Source organism: Chroicocephalus ridibundus, chromosome 9 (genome assembly GCF_963924245.1).
Source record: "Chroicocephalus ridibundus chromosome 9, bChrRid1.1, whole genome shotgun sequence".
NCBI classification, from domain to species: domain Eukaryota; kingdom Metazoa; phylum Chordata; class Aves; order Charadriiformes; family Laridae; genus Chroicocephalus; species Chroicocephalus ridibundus.
In genome coordinates, this window is record NC_086292.1 from 37110052 (window position 1) to 37130262 (window position 20211).

The window sequence follows — 20211 nt, forward strand, 5'->3', positions numbered from 1 at the left end:
AATTTAACCTAGCTCAGACTACAACAGAGTGTATGGTCCAAGACTATTCCATATTACTCATTTACTTTTGTCAAACAAATGCAAAACATTGCAAACACTTATTTAATTACTCTTTTTTTGTCCTTACCTTCCCAGCTGTTGCAAAGTATTCACCATCAGGAGACCATGCCATCAAATGTACTGATATTGCAGTCCTAAATAACACGAGAGTAAAGTTTTAAGTTGTAAGTAAAGTCTATTTATTCTATAGTATTATTCCATATGTATTCACTTGATTAAGTATTACTGTTCATTATTTAATGTATTAGTATTTTATAGTTGTTGCTTTAAGCATACTTTAGAAATATCAGAAGCATAAAAAGTATTTGTTACAATGAATCAAAATATTTAGTATTTTCACAGTTTTACAGAAAAACAGCACATAAAACAAATTGTTTTATGTAGGGCAAGCCTAGGCTAGATCCGATGAGATTGCGGAAGTGAAGTTTGTCTCAACTGCTCTTCTACTCCCAGTGTGGCCAGGACAAGTAGTAGGAAGAAGTGAAAGTAATGATCTTTTAGATAATTTGTGATACTATTTGTCTGTGACTACAGCTTATGGGTCTGCTGTCCAAAAGAGGAAAGCAGCCTATACAGTGCTTTGTCGGCACAAAATCTAAAACAGCTTCAAAAAAGTTAAGAGTAAACAGGTTCGTAGGCAGCTGCTTCCCAAGTCTGCATATATATATAGAAATGGCTGATCATGAAGCACTTCCATAACATGGATCTCAAACAGAACTAGGTAGAAAGAGTTTCAGGACCCTCTTCCTAAGATTCAGGAAGCAGCTCACCTTTATCAGTGTAGCATACCTGCCTGCTACTGCTCTTCTATTCAGTCCCCTCCAGTACCTCAGCATTACTTTCAAAGATGAGAAAAGGGGGACAATTTTGATACGTTAACAGTGCTACAGTGTGGGTAAGCCTTTGACTAGTTTGACAACATTATCTGGTAATAGGTCATTTGAAAAAGTGAGGAATTTTTATTTGGAGTAACTGACATTGTTTGAATTTTATAGTATTTTAAGATCATTTAAAAGCAGGTTTTAAAATATGGTTTTGGAGAGAAGACAGGGTTGATATATAAGGTGGCATTGCAATTTCTTTTAAAATAAAAATTATCTCACTCACTTGCACTGCCAGACACATTTCCAGTCATTTAGAACGGGGAGAACTTTATCATCTTTGATCTGATTGTCAGGATCATAATCTTCATTTTCTTCTAGAATGTCACTAGAGGGAGGGGCCCACAATTGCAAAAAGTCAGTTGCTGTCAGCAGCCTGTTACCTGAAAGTGAGAAGCATCAAAGCTGTGAAACCAAGATGATGCATATGTTGAAAGATTAGGCCTGTCATCATATTTTGTTGAGAATTATTCAAAACAGTTTGAAAACTCAATTTATAGAGTCCATTTGAAATATGATAGGGTATTCAATCATATCTGGTTTTTATTAAAACATTTAGAATTTATAATACCTTTTAAGAAAGAACATCAAGTTTTTTTGGTGACTTCAAATGATAAATCATATTTAATAACGAATCTGGCAGATGCTAAATAGTCATTCACATCCAAATAAATACACATTGTTAGACGTCTTATAAATATCTGTGTTTGCGTACACTGCTGACTTTAATTGTGATAAAATTCAATTTAAATGATTATTAGTGGTAATTTAAGTCAATTAGCAACTTAACACTGTGATTCCCAAACTAAGATCTTGCACAAGAGACTCAAACACTTGGCACAGCAGCTTCACAAACATCAACTGTAGCCTCACATTTTATGCAACACTGCTTGAGAACAGATAATCTAAAATTCCCAGATTCATGCTCTCACTTTATTACAATAAAAATAATTTGTGTTCAAGTTCCCTTAACTACAAACATTGAACAAATACTTCACAAGCTTCTCGTTACCTTGAGGATCCCATGCCAGGTTGTATGTCATAGAACTGAGGAAGAATTGCCCAGTTTTAAGCCACTGACACTTTAGTTGCTGTAGTTTAAAAACAGTAAAGGATTAGTTCTCACATCAACAGCAAAATACAAAAGTATCATTATTTCTTTCTTTCTCTATGAAATTGCTATTAAGCCTGTTGCAAAAACATTCAGGACTCAGTGGCAGATTGCTGAACCCAGTTTTAATAATTTCCTTAGTTGTTTTATAAAAATTAAATGTATCACAGAGTGCCCTGTGAACCAGATCTGGACCCGTCACATGCAAATATATAGTAGATTACTTTAAAGTAGTTAGGTCATACATTTATAACAACATGAGAGTATAGATGCAACAAAGATTGTGAAACCTGCCTGAGACCGTACTTAATGCTCGAGTGCTCAGCCATGGCTGTGCTGTTAAAACAAGCCTGGGTAGACGTACACAAGCCTAAGTCCTATTTCTGTACCACAGATCTGACGACCTCTTCAAGTTAAAGAAAGACCAACTTGTCACCATGTCATTCTAGTAGGAGATTCAAGAACAGCATGTTGTGAACTTAGGAGTGCAGTCCCCAGTTCGATTCATGCAGTGAAAGATCCTATCCATCCAATTTTATTATGGATGGTGGAAAATGTTTATCCGTTAGTCTTTTGTGTGCCAATGTAATATAATAATAACAACTGGCAGACAGACTTTTGCCTCTTCTAAGAATGTAAACCGAATTACAATCATGAAATACATACTTACACAATTTCTTTTATGAGAATTTATACCAAGTGGTTCAAAAATACAAACAGCATTTCCATATGATGCTGCAATCTGGAAAAAAAAATTATATTGAAGACTCAAAATGTAAGGTTAGGAGATGAGTGTAACTGTTCCTTAGTATTCCAAAATAGCTGAAGAATTTCCTGTACCTCTTCTATGTGCCATTGTTCAAGAAAAGTGAAATGAATACACATCATTAATTGTGTTACAGGTATACTTTCCTAAGGAAGTGGAGAAATACATACTTCTGAACAAGCCTATCCTTAAGATTTTAACTCTAAGTAGGGAAGACATGCTCTTCAGTGGGATAAACACTGTCAATCAGATCTAATATATTCTTCTAGGGTAACTACTATTAATGCATAAGGGAAAGCTGATGCCTTCACTACTACTTCTCACGTTCTGTCTACTTCACAGCTAACTAATAAATTAATTATTAGTGTCTGGGTCTCACTGTGTTCCCAGATTCCATTTTGTACCACTAAATAACAATTATGAGAAACAGGAGGAAATGTAATCCTATTTTGAACAGTTAAATATATTTTGAAGGCAAATGGTAAACAGAAAAAACGAAGTACTTATACCGCTGAACTCCTCAATTTCTTTCACCCGCTGATTTCACAGAAACCTCCATACACAAAATGGTCTTTATTAGGAATTTATCTGGTCATGTTTCTAATACGCATATGCTTATGAATGCGTTTGACTATCTTTGTCTTCCTTAAAAGATTTTTAAAAGAAAAAGCTGTTTTAAGTTCTTCCCACTCAGGATCTTGCTTCCTCAATACAGAAATGATGTAAAGTTCCACAACATTTATTATGAAATCTTATTTCCTCTTTGGGGGGTGGGGAGATTGCAACAACACACTCCCAAAGAAAAGAACAGATCCACAGTTCAGAGTTCTGAATGCAGAACCACCTAGGGGTTCATGGAGATCTTGCAGGGGCCGCCTGTGCAGCTGGAATCTCTCTTCCAGTCCTACTGGGACTACACTGCTGCAGTGTAGGGGCCTTGCCAACTAAATCTGCCTGACTCTTAACTAGGGCTTTCTCAATACTGCAACCGATTTTTAACTAGCTAGTATTAGTGGGCAGTGACAACTGACAAACAAAATTTGCTCAGCGCACTACCATAACTCATAGAAAGCATTTTTTTCTCAGCAATCTAAATTGTCTCTTTAGCATTGTTTAGGGATTAAAAATAAAACCACATAGCCAGTCAAGGGGCCATGTAGTTATGACAAGTCATACTGTAGCACTTCCAAACATGTTAAACGTGCCTAAACTTTTCTGAAAAATAAAGTATTTCTCATTTATTACTTTGCAGGACACACAAACACACATATGTGTGTATATATATGTATACATGACTGATTTTTCCATGTCTTCTTTAGCTAGATGAAAGTATACAATAATGGAGACAATAACAATGATTTTAGTAGCATTCCGGTTCTGGTACTATACTGTAACTAATACATATTTCCACATTTTTTGAGACCTGTTATTGAGGGTTCTGCAAAGGAGCAAAAATCATTGCTAAAAGATACGTCCTGCTCCCCCCCGCCTTAAAAAATAAATTACTGTTAAATTAAAACAATTATCTGAGTAACACAAAAAATGTTACTTAGAAAGTTACAGATCAGTAAAACCTGATCTTGGCCTTAAATTAACTCATTATTACCATTAATCTATTATGTTGCTGTTTAATTATTTAGAGTATTTGAGTTTAAAAAAAAAAATCTATACAAATTTATTAAAATCCTTACCCTGCCTTGTCGTTGGGAGCACTCCACACAACTGACCTGGATGTTTCCATGTTTAGCACCAGGAATAATTTGCACACATTCAAAGTCATTCGCCAGAATAACAATGTCACAGCCAGAGCCATATGCCTGAAATATTTTTTTAAAAGAGATACAATTAAAACTGTATTAAAATCTAACTGACTACCTATCAGATGACTTATGTTTTTGAGATCTGTGAAAATTGCCATTGAAATAAGATGTTTCTATGTAGCGGGTTTATTCCTGGCCAATTCAACAGCACCAGCTGAATAAACAAATAAAACTAAAGTAACAAAGTAGCAAAGAGACCTTAAATCTTCCAGGGTTTAAATCAGGGCAAACAGAAAGAGCAGCAAAAAAAAGCCAAAAAACAGAAAACAAACCCCAAACTTATTCTAGAACCGAAGCTCTGTTTTTTAAGATTTTAGATGGGCTTTTTTTCCTCCCCTCCAATTCTTGCTGCCTACTAGAGCAAGAGTTTACTATTCAGGTGCACTTATTATTGAATTTGCACATACATTTCTTAAGTATCATCCCCCTCCCCCCGGCTTTTTTTTTGTTGTTGTTGCTGTTAAGAATATTAAGTGATTCTTTCCTATAAAAATCCAATTTCTAGGCTTTTCTGAATTTTAAGAAGTGGGCATTACTATAAGACTGTAAAACAACAAAGATTTGTCTTGGATATATTGTATCTTGTGCAATATACACTACAGTTGAAATAATTTCTTTAAGAATACATTATAGAACAATGATAGCTTGCAGCACTTTTTATTGGCAGGATAAACATACATATCTATCTGCCAAACTTTCACCTGTCCTAATGTGACAGAATATTCTCAAAAGTTTAATCACTCCAGATGTGGCACCACAGGTGCCGGAACTCCCACATTCAGGCACAGAAATCCCTCCCTAGCATAAAGTAAACAGTTATAGATAGAAGTCACTTTCCTTAAAGTAAGTTTTCCACTGATTCCAATAGGTAGGCAGAAATCTTATGACAGCTGAATTAATCAGAGTGTGCAAGTCCTTAACAAGTCAATTCCACATGGCACAAAATTACTTTTGTCATTTTAACTTGTCCCCTGCTTCTTTCACAATAATTTCCAAATTATTAAGTCCTACCCCTCTTTTTTGAGGTCAATCAGTTTAAAGGCTACCTGTATTATTTTTGAGAAGTATATGAGCAGTTGTGAGTATTTCTACAGATTTACAGGATCAAAACCCACTGATGGGCACACTAAGATAATGGTGCAAGACAGCCACTGGAACTAGAATGGACAATCTAGGTCTCATGACCTTCTATGTCTACTTCCGCTCCCTCCCAGGAGGGAGCAACAAGTAAGAAAGTCTAAAGAAAAAGGCTTAATTTAGTGAAAGTACAGTCACTGCTAAAAACAAGAAAGGAACAGCAATATAAGCAGCAAAGCAGAAACTCAGGCCTCAGAAATTAACACACCATATAATTGCACAGGCAAAAACGAAAACAAAACATAGATTGTCTAAAAGATTTCCAAGGTCATCTCACAAAAATAAAGCAACACAGTGCTGCCTGAGTCCTCAAGCCCACAACCGTTGTTCTGAGAAGCTCTGAGGAACTGATACTGGAGTTACTCACAATGCAAGGAGGAGAGGGGAAAAAAAGCAACTGCTAGAAGGTTGTTAGAAGGAGATTATCTATGTAACAGAATATCCTAGTTCCTTGATGACTAGGCTATGCAATTATTAGACCCAATCTGGAAGGGAATAAATTATTATTAAAATGGAATAGGATTATTTCCAGAAAGTAAGAGAAAGAAATATGAGATTCTGAGAGAAGTTCTGGCATTGAACAGAGGCCTTTTTGTTTTGTTGTTTTCCTATTTTTCATATTGGAATTTGTTACAAAACAAACTCCACCAGCAGTGTGGAATGCTGGACAGGCCAGCAAACGTTCACAAGTGGGCAGGAAGAAGATGGAGACCAGGATGCGATTGCCCGAAAGTTGACAGGAAAATAAAGGCAAGTCCTCTTGTCCACTAATTTATTCAGAATTCTAATGTTCACAAGCAATTGATTCTCCTACTATTTATTTCAAAGGCTGAGCAATTAAAACAGCAAAGAATTGAAAGATGTTCTTTTCAACAGTCTGCCTCATAACTACTAATACAAACCTAGTGAGAGACATGATTTAAATTGCTATCTAATACAGTAAAAAATGGAACTAATCCACTTCAAATGAGGACTTAAACCTTTTGGATACACCTTTTTTTCATTGTCGGTATTGATAACTTGACTTGCAAATTTCAAACTAAATTTAACATAATTTATCACTAGTTGCAATCCTGTTAGCAGGAGATACAGACGTGTGCCTCAGAAATGATACAGGGAAAGGAAAAGACTTCTCAATTTTAATTTTCTTAAGCTTGCAGTTCTCAAACATGCACATTTGTGTGTGTGTGTGTGTGTGTATAATTGATAATGCAAGAAACAGAAAATATTTTATACTGGAGGACGTCTGTTGACTCTGTGACGCAAAATAATTTACTGTCTTCCTTTTTAAATGTTTTAGTTTCTCTTCTCTCCTGTTCCCTATCTGCACTTCTTATTATAGAAAAAAAGGAGTATTTTCTGGCTAATTATACTATTTAGCATATTTCTATAGAGTTAAGTTAAAAGGTGGTTGTGAATTAAAAGGGTGCTTTACAGTAGAAATTCTTTTTTTGTTAAAGAATCATCAAGATGTAGAGACCTCTTTCCAAAGTGAAATCTTATTACTGTCACTCACATCCCTCCTACTCTTTGCCTGTGTTTGGCACTGCACCAACAAGTGACTCAGCACACCTAAGTGTCCTATGCCAACAGAGAGGATTTAATCCCTTGGAGACCTTAGTCGGAACACATTCCAAACAGCAGGGTATCAGCCTTGAGCTCTAGGTTCTTTGAGCAAGTGCTGTCTCTTGGTTCTGGGGTCATTTTCTCAATGTAGATATTTATTCTGAGAGTATCTCTCATTTCTTGAAAGTATATTAAAGTATATTTACCTTAAATCTAAAATTTACTTTAAGGAGTACATTTATTATAACCCTGACTTTGAGAAAATGTGTCCCCTCATTTTAAAACAAGTGTTCACTTTTTCACATTTATAGTCTCCAAATTTCTTAAAACAGAAAAGGTCAATATACTTTTCTGTACTGAAGGACATTCCACAATCCACATTATACATTTAAATACAAGTTTTCAATTTGATTACTTTTACGAGGCTTTTCTAATATATTCAATATATTAACACGTTTATACTTGAACAGAATACATTTCTACTAAATCCTCTTTTTATTTTGTCCTTCACTCCTTAAGCTGGTAATGAAGTAGAAGCATCCTCCGTTGGCAAAGAATAGGGAAGTGTCATAATATGCATCATCAGTGGTTCCTTCTTAAGGATTCAGCTGACAACGTCTTCAGGGAGATCATTCTTGCCACCACAGGTCCCTCCCACCAGAATAACAGTGGCCACAATATTTGTGGTAACAGACTAACAATCTGCATAGCCTGATAAAGGAATGGCAAATCGGTAAGCCATACAAAAAGGAAAGATGGAAAATAAGATGCTGAGATACCGTAATGGATGAGAGCAGCCCTGAGGTCTCTGATAAACAGAATTATATGCAGTCACTGAATGAAGCAAGTGCAGTAAAAACCACCCACATGGAGTATCTGCCAACCTCCATTTCTAATGTCACTGATAACTTCAAAGAGAAAATTAAATGGAGTTGCAAAACTGCCAGAACGCAAGGATGACTTGCAGGATCCATAAGCAACTAATAAGCTGTAGTTTGCCAATGTCTACTCTAACTGTCAAGATCTGAGACCACTGAAATGAACAATGACAAAGCTCTAATTGAATGCAGAAGCACCAGACAGAAGTAGGACATTCTGTCCTACTGCAAGAGTTTATGCTATATCCTCAATTTTCAGATAATATGAAAGCAGCATGTGCATCTTCAGCTGCCCATTTTTTCCAGTTTGGTTCTCTAACTTTAATGTTGAAGACCGGAACTACTAGACAGGGAAACAACATTCCTTCACATTTTCAACTTGGTTTTCTTTATAAAAATATTTTTCTCTGTGTAAAAAAAATAACAAAATTCTTCTCTTTCTATAACCTGCAACTCTTTACAAATTTGGCATAAGTGAAACAGACCAGAAGTCCTCAAGCTCCAGTGTGTACTATTAAAGGTACAGAGGCATTTCAAGATGTTAAATGATGTGGAAGAAACAGAATCAGCTCACAGCGGTATTTAAAAAAAAAGTTCATAAACATCTAAAATGACATAAATTAATTAAAATCTGTATTAAAAACTGAATTAAAGCCTGTAATGGCCTTATGGTACTTCTCCAGTATAACAAAATTATCCTTAAGTTTTTAGTAAACATGCAAGATGCAAGAATTCCTCCACCTTCCTGTTAATGATGAAGACACCTGAATTCCGAAACACTTCCAAACTCTCAAAGGGCACAACACTTACACTTCCCCCCTCCTCCAGCTAAGTACTAGTAGAATTACATACACTTAAAGCAAACTAGCAAAGTAACTGAAAAAAGAATGCCAACCCACTACTAGCCTGTACAACAGGCTTTCCTAAACTGACGTTTGAGATGAATTCATGATTAAATACTTTACAATATGCTTACACACAGAACTTAAGAGAAAAAAGAATGTGGCAAGGATTCAGATGTTAAGCATTTGTAATCCAGTTCACATAAACATGACACAGCAGGGAACATATAGATATATGCAAGTATTAATAAATAACTGAGAAGGATTTGCAAATCAGGGGTTTCATAAGTAATTTTTCAAAAAGGATGAGGCAGAGGAGAACCCTACACAGCAGAGATAATCTATTCTCAGTTGCTGTATCTTGTGGACAAAATGGTGTGGATGAAGACTTTTCTGCTTTCAATGAGGTAAAAAAGTTTACATGGGTGTGGGAGACTCTTCTGCAACAGCTTCTGAAATTCATTACACACAGTTCCAGGCCAAGTGTCAGTACTGGCAAGGAAGATGCCAAGAAGCTTGTCCTTTTCAAAAATGATAAATAATAATTTTTTTTTTTCACTTTTTTCACTATCAGAAAAGTTCTTATGTACAGATACACCTGAAATCTGATATTCTGGGTTTTTTCAATAATAATATTTAGAGCTCTGTGTTTTGTGCATTTTGTAGCCCCTCTTACAAGAAGTAAACATTCTTTATCTTCTCTTTGTGGGACGCTAGCCAGAACTTGGAATTTTTATACTTGTAGAATCTAGCCTTTAGGTAACTGATATACCCATGGGTTTTTTTATTTATTTTTTTTTTTAAACCTAGACTGATCTTATAAACGGCTACATTCTGTTCAGAGTTTCACGGGAAAAAAACAACCCCGAGCTTGGACAAAGGGCAGAATTTATAGAAACAGAATCAGAACAGCTTATCATCTTTATTTCAAATCACCTTAGGCCACATCATGAAAATTCAGGTTGGTAACATACACCCCACTCAGAGTTAGGGTCAGTGACTGAAATTGTCTCAATGTAAAACAGCTGCTTAACAACAAAAGCTAAGTGAAATCAATGATGGTTTGAAAAATGCAGTTTGCTACCTTTAAAAACTTATTAGCCTCTGGTTAGACTGTGAGGTTCAAGTAATATACCCCTCTTCTGTCAAGGCAGGGTGTGTGCTGTAAGGACCTTCTGTATAAAGCTCAACCCTGACCTTCTGTAAACTCACTTGTGAAACATGGTTAACAATATTTGCTGAAATAAGAACATGAAGCAACAGCAAGTTGAATAGTGCACAGAATTACTACCAGAAATGAGAAAACCAGAACTTCTGTCATTTAGTACTTAAACCCTCTACTTATGCAGTGTCCTGTCTGGAGCTCAAACGAAGGGAAGCTGAAGAGACTGCCTGGTAGAAAACAGCATTACAAAGCTATTTTGTATCTAATCACCCTTCAAACATTTTTTCCTGTGTATTACCCACTCTATTAGACTGGGTGCAATACATCCACAAGCCAGTTTGTTAACCAAACATCTCTGTGTTTTGTCCCTTACTTAGGAAATGCTAGGTACACGTTAGGATTGCTGCAGGCAGATGTGGGAGCATAGGGAGGAAGGAACACCATGTGCATTTCAGATAAAGGATGCACAAAACGTTTGTTGCCAGCCTACAGCAACTGTCTGATCCTAGCTCTTTCTTTGGATTTGTTTTGCTTGATGCAGTCACTAATACTTGGTTTTTAATAGGTAAAGAAAAATTAATGGCAAAATTACGTCTTTTCCCTTTCTTATTCTCAGAAAAACTAGATGAATTTCACTAAAGCTTTAAAAAAGTACTGTTGAGGCAGAATATGTTATCATCCTATCTCTGGTGACACTGATCTGGAAACTAAAAGCCTACCTTTATCCTCAACCATGTAAACAGGCCAACAGCAAACCATAGAGGAAAGGAAGGATGAAGAACCTGAGCATTGCAATGTCTCTAATCAGGTCAGAAGAAAATGTGTTCCTTCTCCAGAATCCTAAGATTACTGGAGTTATGCATCTAAATCAAGTTCATTTTAGGAGGAGATTTCTCCTCCTCCTTCAAAAAAGGAAAATAGCTCCCAAACTATTAACTAGTGAATATATATAACACACATTCTATTGTTTAGTGGAGTAACTTTAACATGAGTGATTCATTTCTACACAGAAAAAAGACGTATTTTTAAGTCGCTATGATGAATCAGTGGTAGCAATTTTGAATTAGTTCTTACATATTTTAAACAAATATCCTAACATCAAAACTACTACAAGAACTAGCATAAAGTTGTCTTTTATAATACCGTTTGATTGACTCTTCAAATTGTCACAGTAAAAAGAAACACATTAGAATATGAATATGAGTAAACCACTTCTTATATAAATATCAAAAGTAACAGAGGTCCCTTTAATAGCAGTATGGCTGCATAGCAGCAGAACAAGGAAAATACAGACAGACATGGCACCTTTTATTTCTTAAGACTTTCAAGCATTCATTACTGAAATTAGACATCTGTGATAATCTAAAGTAAGGCTTTAAAATGTCTGACAAGTGTGCTGACAGTTATCTTAGACTAAAAATGATGCTCTGTATCATTTAGCTTGGAATTGGTTTGTGGTTGGGATATAATCTTGTAAATCTTAATACAAAATCTAATGAGACAATTTATTCCCAAATAATAACATACTGATTAGATGATAGTATGCAAAACACTGCAGAAGCTGATCGTTCATTAAAATCAGAGAGCATATCGTAAGCTAAAAAGTAGAAATTGACATTAGAATTGACAAAAATAGTCTGTGGATGATAAACAGATTTTATTATATAAATTACTGGACTCTTGATATTTAGTTAGTGTATCTCTTTCCATTTCTTTTCTCTTCTAGTTTAAGAGATGCATTTGACAAATTTGTGTTTTATTAACCACAGAAACCGAAGCCACACGCTCATCAATAGTGGATAGGCTTCTTAAGGAGCCTAGGGCAACAGACTATTTTCTCTTTGCAGGAGGACCATACAAAAAAAAAAAAAAAGGCACCCAGAAAAATCAGGGGACGCATCACTGGTGGGGTGTTCCCTACTGGAATTCCGTGGATCCACGGAGCACTCGCCCGAGGGGGCGGACACATCCACGGACCCAGCCTGCACCTGCAGCTGCGCCCTGGGAAGGGCAAGCGGCGAGACCCCTCCGGGGGCTGCAGCAGACGGCGGGGCCGCGCCGCCTCCTCCGGGCCGGGAGCCCCCACTGCCCCCACTGGAGCAGCGCTCCTACGGCCCCAGCTGCAGACGTGCCGGCTCTCAACCCTCCGCCCGCTCGCCCACCCGCCTTCCCCCCACCTTGTAGTGGGGGGGAAGTGTAGAGGCCTCGCTTGTAATCCCTGCCTTAACGACCCCGCTGCAAGGGCCCGCCAACCGCTCCCGCAGGTTAATCCCCTCCAGCCCCTCCCACCGCTCACCTCGGGCCTACAAAACACCCCCCACCCCGCCTCAGGCCGGGCGCCTCTGCCTCGCCGCCATTACCGTGAAGGGGATGTCCTCAACGCTGCCCACCGAGTAGCAGTTGTCCCCCGGGTTGACGGCGCCGGTGAGCACCTGGTGAAGATGCATGGTGGCCCTGCTTCCCTCCTCCCCCGGCTCTCCTGGGGACGGCCGCAGCCGCCGCCGAGGAGGAGCGGAGGAGACCCGGATGGAGCCGCGCTCCCGCCCGCCCCGGCCCCGCTTGATGGCGCCGCGAGCGCGCGCCGCGGAGGGAGGGAGGGAGGGAGGGAGGGAGGGAGGCAGCGCACGCGCCTCAGGCAGGTGAGGCGCGCGCGGGCACCGCCTCTGTGCGAGCAGCAGCCGTTGTGCGCGCGCCCGCGAGGCAGTTAAAAGCGGGGGGGCAGCCCTGAGGTGGGCAGGGCTGCAGGGGAAGAGCAGAGCGCTAGGTTTAAACGAGAGAAGGGAGGGACGGCCAAGGAGGTGGGGGATGCGCTGCGCTGGGCTGATGCCCCGAGGTGAGAGGGTGTCAGGACGCCTCACAGGGGCGGGAGGGAGGAGAAGGAGGAGGGGTGTGTGTGGTGGTGGGGATTTATCTGCTTGCTGCGGCGTTCTGGCCGTGAGGCGGGCCGGGGAGGCGTGTCCCCCGAATGAGGAGCGGTGAGTACGCTAAGGGGGAAGCGCCGGCCGCCGGAGAGGCCAGGCAGTGCCTCGCTGGCTGGAAGGTGGCAGCACGGCGGGCTCTGAGGGGGTGTCCCTCAGGTGTTCGGCATTCCATAGTGGGGCCGACATTACGAGTCAGAACTGCTTTGTGTCAGTGAGAAAGAGACCGTGTTTCAGGGTCGTTGTAAATAGCCATTTAAAGGAGGTTAGAGAGAAAATTACCAGTACGTGGAGGTGAGGAGTTGCCTTGTTTCATTAAGGTGTTTGTTTGCATTTTATGCACGTTATGTGACCTTACAGGAAACATGGTGAAGCTTTTGCCGCTTTATTTTTAATAACTGCCTAACAGTGTTTGGAAAAAAAAAAAAAAAAGCCTTTAAATGTGCCTATCCTTTTTTGTCTCAGAGGTGTGAAGAAGGCTGGATCCAGAAAATTGTTTGGACTCTGAAGGGGGGGAAAGAAGCGCTCTGTATGCTGTATGTCATGATATAAGGAAAACTCTCCAATTTCTTGTACTAGGTTGATAGTCTTGCAGTTGTACCCCTGGTGCTAATGATTGAAGCTGTAAAGCTCCATCTCCTTTAAAGTCTGTGGCAGTTTTGCCTGAGTCAGGACTGCAAGATTCATCCTGCCTTATGCTGCTTCTTGAAAGTGTATGTCTTTTACTAAATAAGTGAGTTTACTCAGAATGTAGAGGTAAATCCAGATATACTCAAGTTATATTTGAATGGAAAAAACCATTGTAATCATAACACTTAAGACTTTATCTACTCTTATGCTTGTTAAAGGCTTTTTAAAGGGAACAGTATCTCCAGCTGGGGTGAAAGGGGAAAAAATGTTTTGATCTTCAGTTGACCTGGTTACATACAACCTGGTTCTATTCGACAACTATTGAATGTTCATGTGCTTCCACTGATGCTTACTATTCCATAACTTTTCCACAACTATTCCATAACTTTTCTGATTTTTAACTTGCAACTGATTTTTATTTTGGATAATGCATGCAACAGGACTTGGAGGCAAAAGCAACGTGGTGGGGTTTTCTTCATGTTGTTTAGTGGAATAAAGTCCAACTAATGCATGAAAAGAGATGACTTTTGAATTGGCATAGGCAGTCGTAATATTAAGTAGGATAATAGGAGAATGGTGTGATCTAAAGGAAAGTATTTTCCTTTTTTATGTGTAGTAAAGCTATCTGGTTTTGATGGCAAAAAGTCTTAAGTAAAAGCAGGGTACGTGCAGGATTGGTTCAATCTTCCTGGGTAACAGACATGAAGCCCAGTCTTCTTTACCTAATCAGAGTAAGACTGCCAGTAACTCTTGGGCATGCCAACTGTGAGAAAGACTTCCATCTTATTGCTTGGGTTGGTGAGAAAACTTTCACCGTGTTTGAGTTGTGTAGTACTCTAATTCCTCTGAGACTTTGCTGGGGGAGAGAGAATGTGTCTTATCCTGAAGCACGTAAAGTAAAAGTAATGTCAATGGGTTTAATAGTAAAATACTCTATTTGTGGCTGTGGAAACCTGTAGACATAGCTAGCTCTGTGCACAGAGCTTTGAGCAAGAATCATTCTGCAAGCATCTGCAGATAAGGCCCTCACATTCTTCCTGAAAAGAAGTATTTTCACCTGAGTTTTGCTTTCAGATTTGTTTTATTTACCTTATCTGATTCTTCCTTATTAGTGACTTAAATACGTCACGTTAAAGTAATTTTCAGTGCATGTAACAGTGATTTATTTCTATGCCCAAGAACATGAAGCAATCCCTCTTATATATAAATAAAAAAATTATAAAATAATAATAATTAGAAAATCGAAGGGGCCTTCATTCTCTTAACTTTTCCTTTCATTCCTGGCTATCTTGTTGCTTTGTTCAATTACTTTCCTTTCTTCTTAACCCTAAGAAAAAGCACCTGCAGTACCTCTGCTAGAATCTGTTTGCCTAGGAATTCCCTGCTTTGGCTTGAAGTTAACTGCAGTTATGGGAGGGGAAGCTCTGCTACCTCAGGAGAGTGGTTGCTGTATAGAATCAAAAGGTCTATTTAATTTATACTAATAAGCTGAAGTTGGAGCTGCCTTAGGTGGAGTTTTAAGAAGGTGTTAGGAATGCAAAGGGCACTTTACTCTTGGCTCCGTCTAGCAGGATGGATTAGATGACCTCTCAAGACCATCTGCATCATGTATGAGGATGACTGTACTGGTTTGCCTTCTGCTTCTCCAACTACAGGGAAAGGAGAGAAAAATAATAAATCTATAGGTATTCAAAGGTTGAGACTTTCATCTTCTTTTCTTTTGCTTCCAAAAAGAGAGGGAGGCGAAGGAAAGAGGTCCAAACTTAGACACTAAACTACACCGATGCTATAGAGATGCTTGGTTCATTTGCTGGAGTAAGAAGTATTTTCACTTGGTAAAAGAAGGTGATATTAGACAAAATAATCATAAGGAAATATGGTGTTTTGATATAGAAACCATGATTATACATTAAAAAAATCTAACTATTTTTTCCCAGTTTTTCTGAGAGCTAAAAGATATAAGAATTTTTTGCTTTTGGCAAAAGGTAGAGTGTTTTATGGCAAGGGAGAAAATTTAAAAGACGTTACTGTGAAATTTGCATAGGGAAGAAATTCTAAAGCACATGCAAAAGAAACGTGTTGCACGCATTTCTAGGGAAAGGGACACCTAGGGAAAGAAAGCAAGACTCCTAAGAGGCATCATGCAAGATAAATACCTATGCTGGACTACCTTTTATTTCAAAGGTTAAATGTGCGCTCCAGCCTTGGTACCTTGAGCTTGGAGAAAATGGATTGAAGAACACAATAAGGTGCAACACCTGTTCTATCCTATTAATTTATGAACTGTAATGTGGTGGTTTTTTGCTCTAGCTTTCTCATTACTGGTAGAACAAGACTGCCCCCATGAAGACCTTTATTTTTAAACTGTAGTTCATGGTGTATTTCTGTAGATGACCTTAAAGGCATTCACCTGTGAAGGATAGTCACTTCTTCTGTACTCCTGAAAAGACTTTGCTACAGCATAATTTTTGCTTGGATATTTTTAAAAGATCATGTTAATGGAAACTGACAGTCTTTCTTCCCCAGGGGTATCTAAATGCTGAACACTTTTGTCAGTGCATAGATGTCTAAACATTTCCCCCTGTCTGGACCCTTACTGTCCTGTAGAGTAATCACCCACACTTCCAATTTTAAAGAATTAAAAAATAAAAACCAATAGCATTAAAAATTGCAGCAAAAATGAAACTTTTCAATAGTTCTTTTAAACCACAATCAGGTATTTGTGGATGAAAGAACTAATGATTTAAAATTCTAATTCATTAAATGGGGGAGTAGGGAAAAGGACAGATAGTTTAAACAGCACAGAGAATTTAAGGCTCTTACTTGAAGGTGCTGACTTTTTCAATGGCTAAGGAGAAGGCTGTGTCTGGAGTCCTGTCTCTTAATTCTCTTCAGAAACTTCAAGGCTTTTGTTTTCTTGCCAGTCTGTCTAATCGTGATAGCAGTTCCAGACTGGTAGCATTTTTTGGGGGAGCAGGATAGGATTTTTCTGAGAAATAATTGAGTTGTTTGGTGATTGTTCAGTTGTAAGTACTTAGATGCTGAGAAAGCAGAGACAGAATAAACAAAGATCATGCCCAAGAGTGATATGTGTCATGACGTTGGACTTTGTCAACATAGGATAAAGTATTAACTAGTTCCATTGGCTGAGTTTATTCTGTGTGCTTTTTGCTAAATGCTTATGCTATACAGAAATTTAGTGAAACTTATAGTGAACAAATGCGTTTAGAATAATTTCCGGAGTGTCTGAATCCTAATATATGGTAGGAAGCACTGTTGTTTTAAATAAATAATTTTCTTCAGATGGAAGAATTAATACTTTGTACTCTTGCAGTTCTGATCATCTGTGTATCTTGCCTTTATAGATATATTTCAAGCACCTGGAAAATAGAATCGCTCCAGTAAAGTCACAAATGACCATGTGCAATTAATTCCAAGTACATGTTCTTTAAATTCACCTCCAAATAAAGATTTAGTAGAATGATAAATGACTTTATTGTCGATTGCACACAAATAACTTTCCTGACATCTGAACAAGCATTCTGTATGAGACTGAGTGTTCTGATGGCACTAGATGCGTACATGAAAGATGTTCTGGGAATTTCTCCTGGTCATCTTTTATTGAGGGGAAAAAAAACCAAAACAAACCACAGGTGCATACTGAATCATACAGTACTGCAGCAAAGATTACAATTCTGCATCTCTCAAAGGCAGATATTTCTTTCCTTAAGGAGGTCATGAAAGGTGTTGCATGGGGTTATTTATAGTACAGACTCATATCCAGGAACCAGAGGACCCCAGAAGAAGATTCCTACTATGAACTTCTGATAATAGTGTTTTCAGGCACAGACCAGATCTTCAACACCAACTGTTTTATAAGTACCACAGAACCAATTGGGCAGTGAAGCCTGAGGAAGACTTGAATTAAAAGCCCTTCTGGGAACTTAAGCCAAAACATTTTGGACTGACTTTTGAAAATCTTGTCATCAGTTTAGGTTTGTGTTGCTTTCTTAGTAGCTCTTGTACTGTATATTTCTTCAACTTCAAGGTGCCTTGTCACTAATACATCCTAACTTTGAGATAGCTATTATTCTTCTAATAAGAAAAAGAATCTGTAAGGGAATAACTTTTCTTGTGTTATTTTCATTTTGCTTTCCACGTGGTACCCTTCTTGAATTTTACTGGTGCTTATATAGACTATTTTTAAAACAATGTGCATCTGCATGTTACATGCTCTGTCATTTTGCCTAACTAATTTTCTACAGGTACCTGAATGTATCCTGAACCAACATATTCTTAAGACTCACTGGCTTTTGGTGAGACCTTAACTACCTTAAGCCTATTGTAATATTATCTATGCTTCAAAAGACTGTAGTATGGGTTTTTAAGTTGTAAGTAAAACCAACCAAACTTGTAACATTATAGCTGTCACTTTTGCTTCCTTTGAATTGCAGATGCAAATAAAATATGCAATCTTTTATGGATTTAGCTGTTCAAAGTCACTATGGACCTCTTATTCTCTTCTGTTTGCAATATTAAAAACTAATAAATACTATTTTTCAATCTAAAGGTACGTTTGCATTGGGCGAAGAAGAGTATGCACAGTATTTAATTTTTGTTCTTTACATGCTTAGTAGAGTCTCTGCAGAGTGTATGTGTGCAACAGTTTATGTAGAGTACCTAGCTAGGTCTTTCAGACTGCCCACTGGAACATCTTACTAGTTTCTTGACTATACAGGGAATACATTATGAAAAGATGTGAGTAAAAGAAGATTGTGAATTGCTCCTATTGCAACATGTCACTGCTCAGTGTAATTGAGGTACTGTGTGCCAATTGCTGGGGTTTCATTTGGTTTGGTAATTCTTTGAGGATCTAATTATTAACTCTTAAATACTCATGTGTATAGCATAAACTTCGTGACCTTGTTGACACTCGAGCTGAACGGTTGCTAATTCCTGTGTTGAGAACAACAGTGCAATGTAGCTGTATGGACTGTAGCTTAGGCAGTATGAATGTGTTTACTGTGGGTAACTTTGGGACCACAAGTGTTTAACTTGCTGTATGCGTTTCCAGCGAGCCTGTCTGAATCATTTGAAGTGAAGTAAAATGGTTATTAGTATTCCTTCTTACTAACATAACTCCGAGGCATCTCTCAGCAACTCAGCTTAGTGCTAAAATTTATTTTTAAGACTTGAGGGAGGTTCTTGTGTCTAATTGACTTTTAAAAAGCTGGGGATATAGAACAGAGCACATATTTAGTAATAACTAGGACTATGAGAGTCTGATATTCCCCCCCCCCCGCCCCCCCGTCCATGGTCAATCAGGGTAAAAAAAAAAAATAATTAAAAAAGTTATTTTCAAGGTTTTTTTAATATTTTTTTTCCCCAAATACCTCCACTTTGGCTGTCTTGCAGCCCTAAGAAGCAAAGAACTGATATACTTCTCCAGTACAAAACTAAATTCATTGAAATCGGTTCAACTGAATATTATTCAGCTGTTTTTTATCCATTCTGAAACAGTCTTAGTGAAGTAAACATTAGGAGAGAGTAAGCAACAGTAACACCAATGAGCAGTCTTGCAGGTTGGAGTTATTGGCATTTTATTAATGAAAGAAATGTCAAACTATATTTTTAGTATTTTTTAGATGAAAACCCAAAATTTAGAGGCATAGAGTGCTGTGCTCAGTGTAAATTGTGAATTGCCTGGTTAGGAGGAGGGCTGACATATATTTGCTTGACATTTGACTCTGTGACTTCTGATGAATGGGACTTCTAGATGCTACTTCTGTATGAGTGCTAGTAGCTGAAGTGGCAGGTTGGGCAGTTTACTCAGAGCACTTAGAGACTTAGAAAAATTGACCGGGACTTTACTTTTCTCTGCTGTTTTGACAGTGAACATGTAAGATCTTTAAGATATGTCCAGGGAAGCTTGCAATTGAAGTTGGTATCTTGATTTATATTGTTCCTGTGGTTTATTTTTTTTTTTAAAGTACTAAAAAGCCCTGCAGCTGAGACCTCCAAGTACCCTTTTGCACTGAGCCCATTTAGTCACAGAATATTTTATCTAGAACTGTTGCTATCCTAATTTCTTTTCAGGAAGGCAGAGGTTTGCCATCTTTGCTTGGGGAAGTTAGTGAGCCATAGCCATGGAATTCATTGAACTTCAGCAGAGGTTTCTTGGTTTAACACCTACTCATAATTTGTGTCCACAGAAGAGCCTATGAAAATCTATTGCAGTAATACATGAAGAGCATTAATATTTAAAGTATATGCACTATATATATTTGTCATTCCAGAGGTGGCATCTAAGGAGCACATCTCAAGAGCAAAGTGTTACCTATGTATTCAGTTGCTAGAATAAATCATGCATCGTGTAAGGTTTTTCAGAGGTAGTGCTAAGTTTAAAGATGAGACATGTGATCTGCAAAGCTCTATGG

At 38.1% G+C, this 20211-nt stretch overlaps 1 protein-coding gene and 1 long non-coding RNA gene across 3 annotated transcripts in view; one reads left to right on the forward strand and one right to left on the reverse strand.

The window, feature by feature from the left end:
* Window positions 1–12777, reverse strand: part of DMXL2 (Dmx like 2) — a 52927-nt gene extending 40150 nt beyond the window's left edge. For both annotated transcript variants that reach the window (XM_063347470.1, XM_063347468.1), the window contains exons 1-6: window positions 12587–12777; window positions 4510–4635; window positions 2723–2794; window positions 1954–2032; window positions 1168–1324; window positions 128–194 (exon numbers count right to left, since the gene is read on the reverse strand). In XM_063347470.1, coding sequence (XP_063203540.1) covers window positions 128–194; window positions 1168–1324; window positions 1954–2032; window positions 2723–2794; window positions 4510–4635; window positions 12587–12673 — 588 coding nt within the window. In that variant the 5' untranslated portion in view covers window positions 12674–12777. The remainder of the gene's footprint in view (window positions 1–127; window positions 195–1167; window positions 1325–1953; window positions 2033–2722; window positions 2795–4509; window positions 4636–12586) is intronic.
* Window positions 12778–12933: 156 nt separating this feature from the next.
* The window catches only part of LOC134520894 (uncharacterized), a 135050-nt gene continuing 127772 nt past the window's right edge, over window positions 12934–20211 (forward strand). The window contains exon 1 of the long non-coding RNA XR_010072579.1: window positions 12934–13059. This is a non-coding gene — a long non-coding RNA (uncharacterized LOC134520894). The remainder of the gene's footprint in view (window positions 13060–20211) is intronic.